At 38.9% G+C, this 12,148-nt stretch overlaps 1 protein-coding gene across 1 annotated transcript in view; it reads left to right on the top strand.

Moving 5' to 3' along the window:
• PUS7 (pseudouridylate synthase 7 homolog (S. cerevisiae)) overlaps positions 1-12,148 on the top strand; it is a 51,986-nt gene that overhangs the window by 24,962 nt on the left and 14,876 nt on the right. The window contains exons 7-12 of the mRNA XM_006882617.1: positions 707-835; positions 1,219-1,344; positions 5,745-5,806; positions 7,064-7,224; positions 8,479-8,605; positions 9,697-9,798. Coding sequence (XP_006882679.1) covers positions 707-835; positions 1,219-1,344; positions 5,745-5,806; positions 7,064-7,224; positions 8,479-8,605; positions 9,697-9,798 — 707 coding nt within the window. The remainder of the gene's footprint in view (positions 1-706; positions 836-1,218; positions 1,345-5,744; positions 5,807-7,063; positions 7,225-8,478; positions 8,606-9,696; positions 9,799-12,148) is intronic.

Here is a 12,148-nt window from a genome sequence, read left to right as displayed (position 1 = left end):
GTTTTTCTTTTTGTGACTGAGATATTTCACTCAGCATAATGTCCTCCAGGCTCATACATGTTGTGTAATGTTTTACGAGTTCATTTTTTTCAGTGCTCCATAATACTCCATTGTGTGACTAGTTTTTCTAGCCATTCATTTGTAGATGGACACTTGGATTGCTTCCATCTCTTTGCTGTTGTGAATAATGCAGCAATAAACATGGGTGTGCCTACGTCTATTTGAGTTGAGGTTCTGGGTTCTTTAGGGTATATTTGCCTTAGTGGAATTGCCTGGTCAAATGGTATTTCTAACTCCCAGTTTTTTGAGAAAGCACCAGACTGCTTTCTATAGTGGCTGTGCCATTTTACATTCCCACCAGTAGTGAATAAGAGTTCCAGTCTCCACAACCTCACCAGCATTTTTTGTTTGCTGCCCTGTTGAACTTTGGTGATACATTGCTGGAGTGAGATGATGCCTCATGGTTATTTTGATAATTATTTTTCAATATGGTAAATTTATATTTTTTATTGCTTATTGATATTACACACAGCAGCAAAACACCCACCTGCTGTGGTACCTTCTTTTTCAGTGGTCAGAGCCTCAGTTTATTCATGTTGCAAGCTAACATTGTTTTTAGTAAGATGTCTTAAGATGGTTTAAAGCAATATTTTGTTATCCTACTTCTCCATTTTTACCTATTGCTGTTTTATTTGTTTGTTTTTAGAATAACTGCTCAAAGACTTGCCCACTTGAACAAGTGTTTGATGAACTTTAAACTTGGGAATTTCAGCTACCAGAAAAACCCTTTGAAATTGGGAGAACTTCAAGGAAATCATTTCACTGTTGTTCTCAGGTAAAGAGCTATGATCAGAAAGACTCTTGTAAGGGTCTTCTTGAGTTACCTTGATTCTGTTCATAATAGAACAGCCATTAAAGTTCTGATTAGCTGCTACTAGCAGTAATGGCAGCCTGAGATGGGACGAGGGGTCCAGTAGGGCTGGGAAAGCTGGTAGTGGTGTAGTTTTTGCATAGATGCCCCAACTTCTGAAAATTCAGCACAACTATTGGAAAGAAGCCGCCTTCTTCAGATCCTGTGCTGGAGAGAAAGAGCCTTGGAGACAGAAAAAATCACGAGAGGTGGGCAGGAGAGGCAGGTCCGAGTCATCTATGACACATATCCTTGAATTGTTTGATGGTACATGTTTTTCTCTCTCTGGATTATTTGGACCGCCACAGAAATATAACAGGAACTGATGAGCAAGTGCAGCAAGCCATGCACTCTCTCAAGGAGATTGGATTTATTAACTACTATGGAATGCAAAGATTTGGAACGACAGCTGTCCCTACATATCAAGTCGGAAGGTATTTATTTAATTTCTAAACTCTTAGGATGAAGTCTCTTCTAGAAAAGATTTTTGTTTTAACTATTTCTGAATTTCCTTCTGTCTAGGGTAAAGGACTACCTGTCTCTTCCTTTTGAAGAGATGGCCAACTGATCCACAGTTTTCTCTAATTTTTGTACTGGTTTAAGATAATATTTTCACAAGGGAAGTATTTCAGAGAGTTCAAAAGGACACAGCCTGAAAAGAAGATTTCTTCTCATCCCTAGTAGCCCATGTAGACGTTCCTTATGTTCTTTTATTTTTTTTTTAATTTTTTAAAATCTTGATTAACAAAAAAAAAAAATAAAAAATCTTGACTAACAGTAAAATGCTATCATCCTAGAAATAAAAATTTGATTCTGTAGTTTATCTGTAATCGGTAACGTAAATAGACTATTAGATGTAACAAAAGCATACAGTATAAACTAGATGATTGCGAGCTCCTAAAAATGAAATTCTTATGTGTATCTAAAGACTTCTCCAGAATAGTAAAAGGAGAACCTACTGAATGGGGGGGGATATTTGGCTATGATTTATGTAACAAGGGACAAGCCTCTAAAATCTGTAGAAAGCCCAGCATCTCAACAAGAGAAAGGCAAACAATCCGTTTCTAAAATACTCAGAAGGCATGGTTAGACATATCACCAGAGAAGACATTCAGATGGCCCACAAGCACATGAAGAAATACTCAAGAGCATTTGGAGTTCTTGTTGTTGGTGGTGTGTGTCCATAGAGTTGCATACAAACTCATAGTTACCCTATGTACATCAGCTCTGAACCCTGCTGTTATCTTGAGCCAGTTTCATTGTTTCTGACATACCTACTCTCATTACCCCAGTCACTGAGTCAGTCCATCTCATCAAGGGTCTTTCTCTTTTGTGCTGTCCCTCCACCCTCCCAAGCATATCCCTCTCCAGGGACTGGTCCCTCCTTGCCACATTCCCAAAGTATGTCAGACAGAGCTTCAAAATCTTTGCCTCTAAGGAGCAGTCTGGTATCACCTTCTCTAGGATGGACCTGTTTGTTCTCTTAACAGTTCATGGTATATTCAGTACTTTTCTCCATCACCATAACTCAAAGACATCAATTCTTCTATCACTTTTAGTAATTGTCCAGCTCTCTGATGTATAGCAAGTAATGATGAAGATCATGGTCTTGATCAGGTACGCCTAAGTCTCTAGACCAACATCCTTGCTCCTCAGTACTCTGGAGGGGTCCCTGACACATTATCCCAATGCCATTCATCTTTTGATTTCCTAACTGCTAGTACCAAAAGTGTTGATTGTGGAGCCAAGCAAGCTGAAGGTGTTAACAATCTCAAATTTTTTCTCCATCTATCATGATGCTGCCAGTTGGCTCAATGGTGAGAATCTTTGTTTTCTTGATATTGAGCTTCAATCCGTATTGAAGGCTGCATTCCTCGACTTTCTGCAGTTTCTCCTCAGTTTCAGCAAGCAAGGTTACGTTGTCTGCAGATTGTTATTAGATACAGATCAAAACAACAATAAGTCATTTTACCCCAGCAACAGTAGCAAAGTTCAAGTAAGACATCAAATGCTGGTAAAGACTTGGAGACTGAAATTCTCATATATTTCTGCTGGGACTATAAAATGATGCAACCATTATGGAAAGCAATTTGATGCTTCCTTAAAACACTGGAAGTAGAACTACCAAAAAAAAATTTCTGTAAATCAATCCAGCAATCCCACTATTAGGTAGACATTCCACATCAATAAGAACTACAATCCAAGGGAGCTCTGCAAACCTGAAGGTGCACGGTTCAAATCCACCAGTAGCTCTGCGCTGGAGATGGAGGGGCAATTTCTTCTTGTGCCAGTCGGATCTGATTCGATGGTACATGAAAATGAAATAAGTAAATAAATGAAAATTTAAAAAAAAACCAAACAAAACTACAGTCCAGGCAGGTAAATATACACGCGATGGGAAAGTCTGCCGTTAGGGACCTCTCAAACGTACTCAGGAGCAACAGTGTCTCTCTGGAGACTAAGGTGCGCCTGATACAAGTCATGGTATTTGCAATCGCTTGTTATGCATCAGCGAGTTGGACAATGACTAGGGAGGACAGAAGGAGAGTGGATGCTTTTGAGCTGTGGTGCTGGAGAAGGGTACTGAATGTACCCTGGACTGCCAGGAAAACAAACAGATCCATCTTGGAGAGGATTAATCCAAGCTGCTCCTTGGAGGCAAGGATTCTGGGGCTTCGTCTGACATACTTTGGACATGTTACCCGGAGGGACAGGTCCTTGGAGAGGGACATCATGCTTGGGAGGGTGGAGGGACAGCGCAGGAGGGGAAGACCCTCTATGAGATGGATTGATTCGGTGACTGGGGTAATCGGGATGGGTGTGTCAGAGGCGGTGCAGTTGGCGCAGGATAGAGCAGGGTTTAGAGCTGTTGTGCATAGGGTCGCTATGAGTCGGAAACGACTCGATGGCACATAACAACAACAACAACATGTTCATTGCATTGTACCACTAAACACAAACTGTAAAGACAATCTGGCATACAAATACCATGACACAGGGACCATAGCTGAGGCCCATGGTAGCATGGCAGGATGGGTTCCTGGGCAGGGATATTGGCACAGACAGTGACAGAGCTAAGTCTTGGCATCAGCAGTCAGGAAGTAATGAGGCATTATTATATTGGACAAGTCCACTCTCAGGGACCTCTCCATAATGCTAAAAAGTAGTGATGTAGGGGAGCTCTGGTGGCCTAGTGGTAAGGAGCTGCAACTACAATCCCAGAGGCGCACGGTTCGAATCCACCAGATGCTCTGCCGGGGAAGGAGGGACAATCTCCTCCTGTACTAGTCAGATCTGATTTGATGGTACACTCACACAAAAATAATAAAATAAAAAAAAGTAGTGATGTCAGTTTAAAGACTAATGTGTACCTAATTTAGGCCATAGTCTTTTCAGTCACCTCTTACATATTGGAGAGCTGGATCGTGAGTAAGGATGACAGACAAATGGATGCCTTTGAGTTGTGATGCTGGAGAAAAGTACTGAATATCCCAAGGACTGCCAAGAGAACAAACAGATAAATCTTAGAGAAGATGTAACTAGAGTGTCAAAGCTTTGTCCTTTATACTTTGAACATGTAGCTAGGTAAGGCTCTTCGTTGGAGAAGGACATCATGCATGGGAAAATGAGGGAGTGTCAGATAACTAGGACCTTCTAAAAATTAAATACTTGTGTCCATCCAAAATAGTAAAGCGAGAGCCGACAGACTGGGAAATTACCTTTGACAATGACATCTGACAAGGGTTTAATCTCTAAAATATATAGACAGTTTTAACAACAACAAAAAGACAATCCAGTTTTTAAAAGATGGCCAAGGACATGAAAAGACAGTTCATTAAGGTGACCAACAAAATGATTCTTGTGGACACTGGACATTCTAAAAATATTCAACCCGAATCAAGCTGATTCAGCCTCCTAAAGACCCTTAGGAAAGAATAGAACTGCCCCCATCCGATTTTCAAAGTAGTAAATCTTAGGGGGATTCATTGGCCTCATCTGTCTTCCCTAGAGTGACTCACAGGTTTTGGTTAGCAACCCAGCATTTCACCGCCAGGGTTCCTCATTAGTTGTCAGAGAGATGCAAATCAAAACTATAATGATGCAAACCAATATAAAATAAAGAGAAAATGAGAAAGAAAATAATGTAGAATAAAACCCTGCAATGAGATACCATCTCAGCCCTGCAAAAATAGCAGTGATTGAAAAGAAAAACAAGTGCAGATGACTTTTGGGGAGGACAGGAATGCTCCCCCACATTACTGATGGAAACAAACATGAAGGAGGGAATTGAGAAAGTTGACACACGCCCTGAAATAGTAGTATAAAAGTTGTTAAATGGGAACCTGATTTGCTGTGTAAATCATCTAAAACAGTGTTCATTTAAAACAGTGAAATTTTTGAAAGGAAAAGAAATGGTAGGATCTTGAGTAAAATATATTTATTCCTCTTGGCTAGACAGGAAGATATGTAAGGTGAGAGAAAAAAAGTATTGAAACATTTCAAAAATTTTTCCATATATAGATATAATTGACTTATGCACCTTACATCATGGATAGCAGCTCACAGCATAACTAGGTGTTTTAAACTATTACAGTATGTTAAAACAAAAGTAATTATTAAGTAGGTGAACAGTATTTCATGGCCTAAATTTTCTTTTTAAAAAATTTTTATGGCATTTGCATTAAAAATGTGTATCTTTCCAGTAATTTTTCTGCTTACTAGTGACTTTAATTAAAATACGATTTAATATGATTTGTTGGTGCTATAAAGATTTGGGCATATTCAATTCCAATTAAGGCAAGTTAAGTAAAATAAATACTATATTTTATTTTAGAGCTATACTACAAAATTCCTGGGCTGAAGTCATGGATTTAATATTGAAACCCCGTTCTGGAGGTGAGAATAAAATTAATGTTAAGGGGGGGAAATTATATATATATATTTTCATAAAATTGCCTTGAATAAACATGTTGTTGACCTTGGAATAGCACAAGTTTGAACTGTACAGGTATAGTTACACATGTTTGGATTTGTGTCCCCCTGTTGCTCTTCCAGTTGTCCGGTTAAAATGGCTTGTGAGCACTTGGTTGGTCTCTCCAGGGAGGTGACCACATGGATTCCATTTGTGGTTTTCATGAAAACATAGGGTGATTAAAAATCAAAGGAAAATGTCTTAAGATTTTCTGTTTAAAGAGTTACTTAAAACTGTCACCATAAAGGGTGCAACAATGAATGAATGGAATTCCAAAATCTCTGTAGATGTTCATTGAAATGAAAAATAAACAACCTAAATTAAAAAAAAAATTTACAGTGATGGAGACGGTGAGGTTGGCACAGGATAGAGCGGCATTTAGGGCTCTTGTACATAGGGTCGCTATAAGTAGCAAGTGACTCGATGACACATAACAACAACAATAACAATAAGTAGACAGAAGAAATGATTTTTCTTTTCATATCATATCTCTGCATCCTCCATTCTCCTCCAACATGGCAACAATGTTGTGTGCATTCTCTCAGTCCACCTCTTTCTCTACATTTAAATCTCTATGTGTTGCATGTTTGTATACCTTAGCTATACCTTTTTAAATAAAAGGAAATTATCAGAATTACAAAAAAAAACAACCGGTCACCAGAAAGTATCTCTAAAACCATTTTGTATAAAAAAAGAATTTGATTAGTACTTTAATTGTCAAAATTACTATATACATTGGGCATGTCATCTGATTAAGCAGCTCAGATAATGAGCAGTAAATAATTTTAAATCCTAGATTGAGTAGCATACAGCATGCACTATGTATAATATTATATCAGTATAATATGAAATACAAATAAAATATAGTGATAAATAATTATATCAATATAGTATGATAATATAATATCACTGGTGGCTGAGTGGTAAGGAGTTGCACTATCAATCCAAAGGCAGCCAGTTCAAGTCCACTACCTGTTCTCAGAAAGAAAGATGGACAGTCTCCTTCCCGTGATTTACAGCCTTCGAAAACCCACTGGAGTCTCATCTATGAGTCTTTTCAGACTTTAACAGCACATAAGAACAACATATTCTGATAGTATCTTCCCTTGTTGAAGCATATTAAGTTATGGAAGTCTCTCTGTCGGCTCTATTGATTAATCAGCTGGCTTTTGTCTTTCCAGCTGAAAAGGGGTACTTGGTCAAGTGCAGAGAAGAATGGGCAAAGACCAAAGACCCAGCTGCTGCCCTCAAAAAACTACCTGTCAAAAGGTGTGTGGAAGGGCAGCTGCTTCGAGGACTTTCAAAATATGGAATGAAGAATATAGTCTCTGCATTTGGCATAGTGAGTGCAATTTGTCAAGTCAGGCAATGGCTCGAGATATAAATGTTTTTCCTCTTTAAAGACTGTACTAAATTTAGAAAGCAAGAGATCTAATTGCCAGTCCTTTGGTGAGCCACTAGAGGTGTTTTTACCCAGGTGATCCTTGTTCAGATCTGGAAAGGGAACAGGAAGGACAGTCTTAACAGTAATTGTTCACATCACCAGCGTAAGGAAAGCAATTCCTTTATCATTTCATTTAAATTAAATGTCTTAGTATTTAAAAATAGAATCCTCTAGAATTATAGAGATGTTTTTTAATCGTTCTCAATACAGTACACAAGCAATTCGAGCATTACAGTGAACAGCATCTGATCCTAAGTCATACTTGTGCTTTGCTGGAAAAGTTAGGTACAGTTCATTTCTAACATTTGTTTGTCAGATGTTTGCTTACCTTTCTATGCATGAAAAAAATTAAAGCAATACTTCAGAGAATACGAAAGCATCTCTAGTGTCATAATACAATGATAATAATGTTCATGTTAGTTACTGTGAACCAGCATGTATACCTTGGATTTTTACTATCAGAGGCTTTACCTGATTGGCTTATAGCTAAGAGTAAACGTAGGCTGGGCATCCATAACCTGAGGACCACCTGTATTGTCCCTTAAGCAAGTTAATTAGTTGTCGTATAGTCTGGTTTCTGCAAGATGGTTATGAATGAGGAGCACCTTAAATGTCCTATCAGGATACAGACATCAGTAACCCAGAATTGGCTGGTTTAACCTTTAAACTTAAGTCTTAGTTACTCTTCCTAGTTGTAAATAAAGCAAAACAATGGGATTCTTCTACATAATAGTGTCAGCCCAGTCATTTAGGTTTTCTCTTTGCTTAGAATGGTGAGGAAGAAAGCATTGTTAGCTCTATCATTGATTTGTAAATTCCTTGAGTTTTATGTCTATGTCTTTGATTCAGCCTGTAAAGTCCATGGCGTTTGATTTATTTGCATAAGTTTATTCAGTGTATGAGTTTATACAAAGCAGGACCTGCTGCAGCTGCTTGTGATTTCTTGAGAGGCTCCATGTCTGAAATTGGATGCTGCATATCAGTCAACTGCTTTTATAGGCTGGTAGAAAAGTTGGCAGATTGAAGGGATGTGTTTCCTAAGCAAGCAGAATGTTCTTGAAAGTAGAATACATTTTATATTCAAAATAATAGATTTATGTTAACTTCTTGTATTCTTTCCGCCCGCCCCCCCTTCCCTCCCTTCTTCTCTAGATACCAAGAAATAACCGCTTGATGTATATCCATAGCTACCAGAGTTATGTCTGGAATAACATGGTGAGCAAGAGGATAGAAGAGTACGGGCTGAAGCCTGTTCCGGGGGACCTGGTTCTCAAAGGAGGTACAGAGGCAGTGCTGTCTTATTTCTGCCAAGCTTCAATGCAGTGATGTGTTTTTAAAATCAGCCTGGCTACTAGTTAAGAAAAGGAGACATGTTTGAGATGGCAGGACAGTGTAAGCTCAGAATCTAGCATATTTTTAATGTCTACTGCATTTTGAGTTGTGGGGTTGGAGAAGCGTATCTATGAACTGAATATCCCATAGAATGCTAAAAGAACAAACAAGGCTGTTGTGGAGAAAGTACAGCCAGGATGTTCCCCTGAAGTAAGGATGCTACAGCTTCGTCTCTCAAATCTTGAGCATGTTGTTAGTAGGAAGGGTCAATCCTTGGAGAAGGACATCATCCTTGGAAAGGTGGAGGATCAGTAAAAGAGGAGAAGACCCTCCCCAAGATAGATTGACACAGGGACTGTAACAGTGGGCTCAAGTATGTCAGACCATGCGGATGGCACAGAATAGGGCAAGGTTCAGATGCACTGTTATACCTGACTTGATGTTGTTATGTACCATCAAATGGGAACTGACCCCTACCTGACTCTCTGATGGGTTATCGGAGGAAGAATTGCACAGGAGGAGATTGTCCATCTTTCTCCTGTGGAGAAGCTGGAGTGCAGCACAGCTTCTTGCCTCTTGGCCACCAGACCTTCCTCTAGACTTGATAGGACCTAATAATAACAACTGCACTGTCACATTCTAGCCTCTAAAACCAGATGCTGTGAGGTTTAAGTTGTCTCTTCTTTTAGCAAAAAGCCATTCAGTGATGGCTTTCCACATAGCATTTTACAGTGTGTTTAGGAAAGAAAAAGAAATTTTTCTTTTATAAGTATTCCCAAAGACTAAGGGTGTTGCCCAGAAATAAATGTTTCTAATTTTCATGAAAAGTTCAACTTTCTCTCAATCTTGTAGTTTAATGTAGAAAACCCAGATGACATATACACACCAGAGGGCATAGATTCTAACTTAATTTTCTTAAGCTTCCTCTCAACCTAGCCAACATGCATTTCCAACATACGTATATGTACATAATTTTAAATTACCGGATTCATGAAACAATCGTATAGTTCCTTAATTTGCTGACTTGTGAATTTACAGCCACAGCCACCTATATTGAGGAAGATGATGTTAGCAACTACTCCATCCATGATGTGGTCATGCCCTTGCCTGGTTTCGATGTTATCTACCCGAAGCATAAAAGTAAGTCTGCTGTATGGGGAAAATAGTTCAGACGCAGTCTAGTATAGCTAAACTTCTGGCTGCCAGAAATGGAGAAAGAGGAAAAAAAAATAAGTACTTTAAATATGATTGTATAACTAACTGACTTCGAGAAGACTGGAGAAAGTAGATTTTACACATACATAAACTGATTATCTATGAAAATCTTCTAAAAAGGCATGCATTCAGGTGGATAATTTTAATTTTGAAAGGCGAGTAGAGATAGTGGTGGTATTATCCTTATTGACATGATTGCTTTGATTTCTGAAACACTTTATATAAGGTAGGGATGGGGTTTTGCAATAACCATAGAGAAAATGGACAGCTAATTTTAACATTGGTTTTTTTTAAGCCAATATAAGAAACAGGGTGGGGTTTTTTTGGTTTTTTGTTTGTTTTTTTTAACTATTATTATTTTTTGTGTGAGTGTACCATCAAATTATATCTGACTGGTACAGGAGGAGATTGTCCCTCCTTCCTCGGCAAAGCATCTGGTGGATTCGAACCATGCACCTCTGGGATTGTAGTTGCAGCTCCTTACCACTAGGCCACCAGAGCTCCCCAAGAAACAGGGTTTTTAAATGTCAGTGAGGCTTCTCTGCTGGTATCATCAGTGCTATCTTCCTTGAAATTTTACTCCTATTTGAATGATTAGGATTTGTAATCCATGTTTGATGACGCAACTGATGCATAGCTGACCCTCTGAGGGTTTTCAAAGGCTGTGAATTGCATCGAAGACATTGCTTGTCTGTCTTCCTTGGAGCCACTGGTGGATTCAAACCATCAGAAAGGCAAGGCTTTTGTGTTGGCAGATTGTGGCACAAGAGCTCTATGCAAGTATTTGTGGGAGGGTTAAATAGAAATCAGTTATTTCTGTGTTGACAAGTCAAGTTGCCATACACATATTAAACTGAGTTCACCAAGGAAGAAGGGAAGGGCACTAAGAAAGGCAGATAAGCTTTCTAGAACATAGGGCTGAAAGGGAAGAAGGAAGCCCCTGTCCCTCCAAAAACTGAAGTCAAAGCAAAGGCATTAAAGGGCAAGAAGGCAGTCCTGAAGGGCACCCACAGCCAAAAAAAAAAAGAAGGTGGCAGCACAAATACCTCTGGAAAAGTGCCCCCAGGAGAAACAAGCTTGACCACTATGCCATCATCAAGTTTCCCCTGAGCACTGAGTCAGCCATGAAGAAGATAACAACACACTTGTGTTCCTTGTGGATGTCAAGACTAACAAGCACCAGATTAAACAAGCTGTAAAGAAGCTCTGTGACATTGGCCTCTGTCAACACCTTGATTAGGCCTGATGGAGAGAAGAAGGCCAGTGTTCAACTTGTTCCTGCCTATCATGCTTTGGATGTTGTCAACAAAACTGGGTTCATCTAAACCAAGTCCAGCTGGCTAATTCTAAATAAAAATTTTTCTCACCAAGAAAAAAAATAATAAAGGTAGATAAAGAGAGAAGGTGTGACCTGCCTGGGTAGGCTAGCAGAGTACAGACCCAGAAGAGCAAAAGAAATCACCAGAAAAGAAGGCAGGATCCCGGAAAGAATGAGGAAGCATCTGTTCTCTTTTTTCCTCTAATCTCTCAGGGTAATGAACTTAAGATAATACTTATTAGGACATATGCTTGGCAAGGCCGTTGACAAAGCCCTCTTTTTCAATTTAGTGACCAAGATTGGAGGCCAGTTCACTGGATAGGTGACTTGACAATCCCTGCACACCAGCATCAAACAGGGTTTAGTGAGGGATCCCTGTTCCCTTAAAGCTTATGGTGAGGCATCTTTCCTTGGTCCTTTTCCAGCCAGTATTTTTCCTTCCCATATAATTTATATGCTTTTTTTCCCTTTAGTTTTTTTAAATTTACTTGTATAAAAAGTATATGTTGTGCATCATTCATGTACATTGTATTTTATACAATCTTTCATTTACGTTGTGTTTATATAGTTAATTAACTATTGATGTGTGCATATCATTACCCTGTCTTTTCAAGTTCTGATTGTATCTTTCCTAGCTCTTCACACACACCTGTCTGCCCAGTCAACTCTGCTATCCTGGTACTTTCTTCCCTTCCACTTTTTATACCCCTTTCCTCCTCTTCTTTTGAACATTTATACATATCTTACACAGTTAACCTTCTATTTTTACAATAATAGTTTTATGCAGACTTTGTCCTTATTAAACTGAGTTATTTCACTTAGCATAATTCTCTCTAGGCTCTCCCATATTATATATTATTTTGGACAGTGACCAAGGAGGATAGAAGGAGAATTGATGCCTTTGAGCTGTGGTGCTGGAGAAGAGTATTGAGAATACCATGGACTGCTAGGAAAACA

Source organism: Elephantulus edwardii, unplaced genomic scaffold (genome assembly GCF_000299155.1).
Source record: "Elephantulus edwardii isolate Elephantulus edwardi_28Jun2011 unplaced genomic scaffold, EleEdw1.0 scaffold00022, whole genome shotgun sequence".
NCBI lineage: Eukaryota > Metazoa > Chordata > Mammalia > Macroscelidea > Macroscelididae > Elephantulus > Elephantulus edwardii.
Note: the sequence above shows the minus strand (reverse complement) of the source record. Positions and strands in the feature narration are given on the sequence as shown.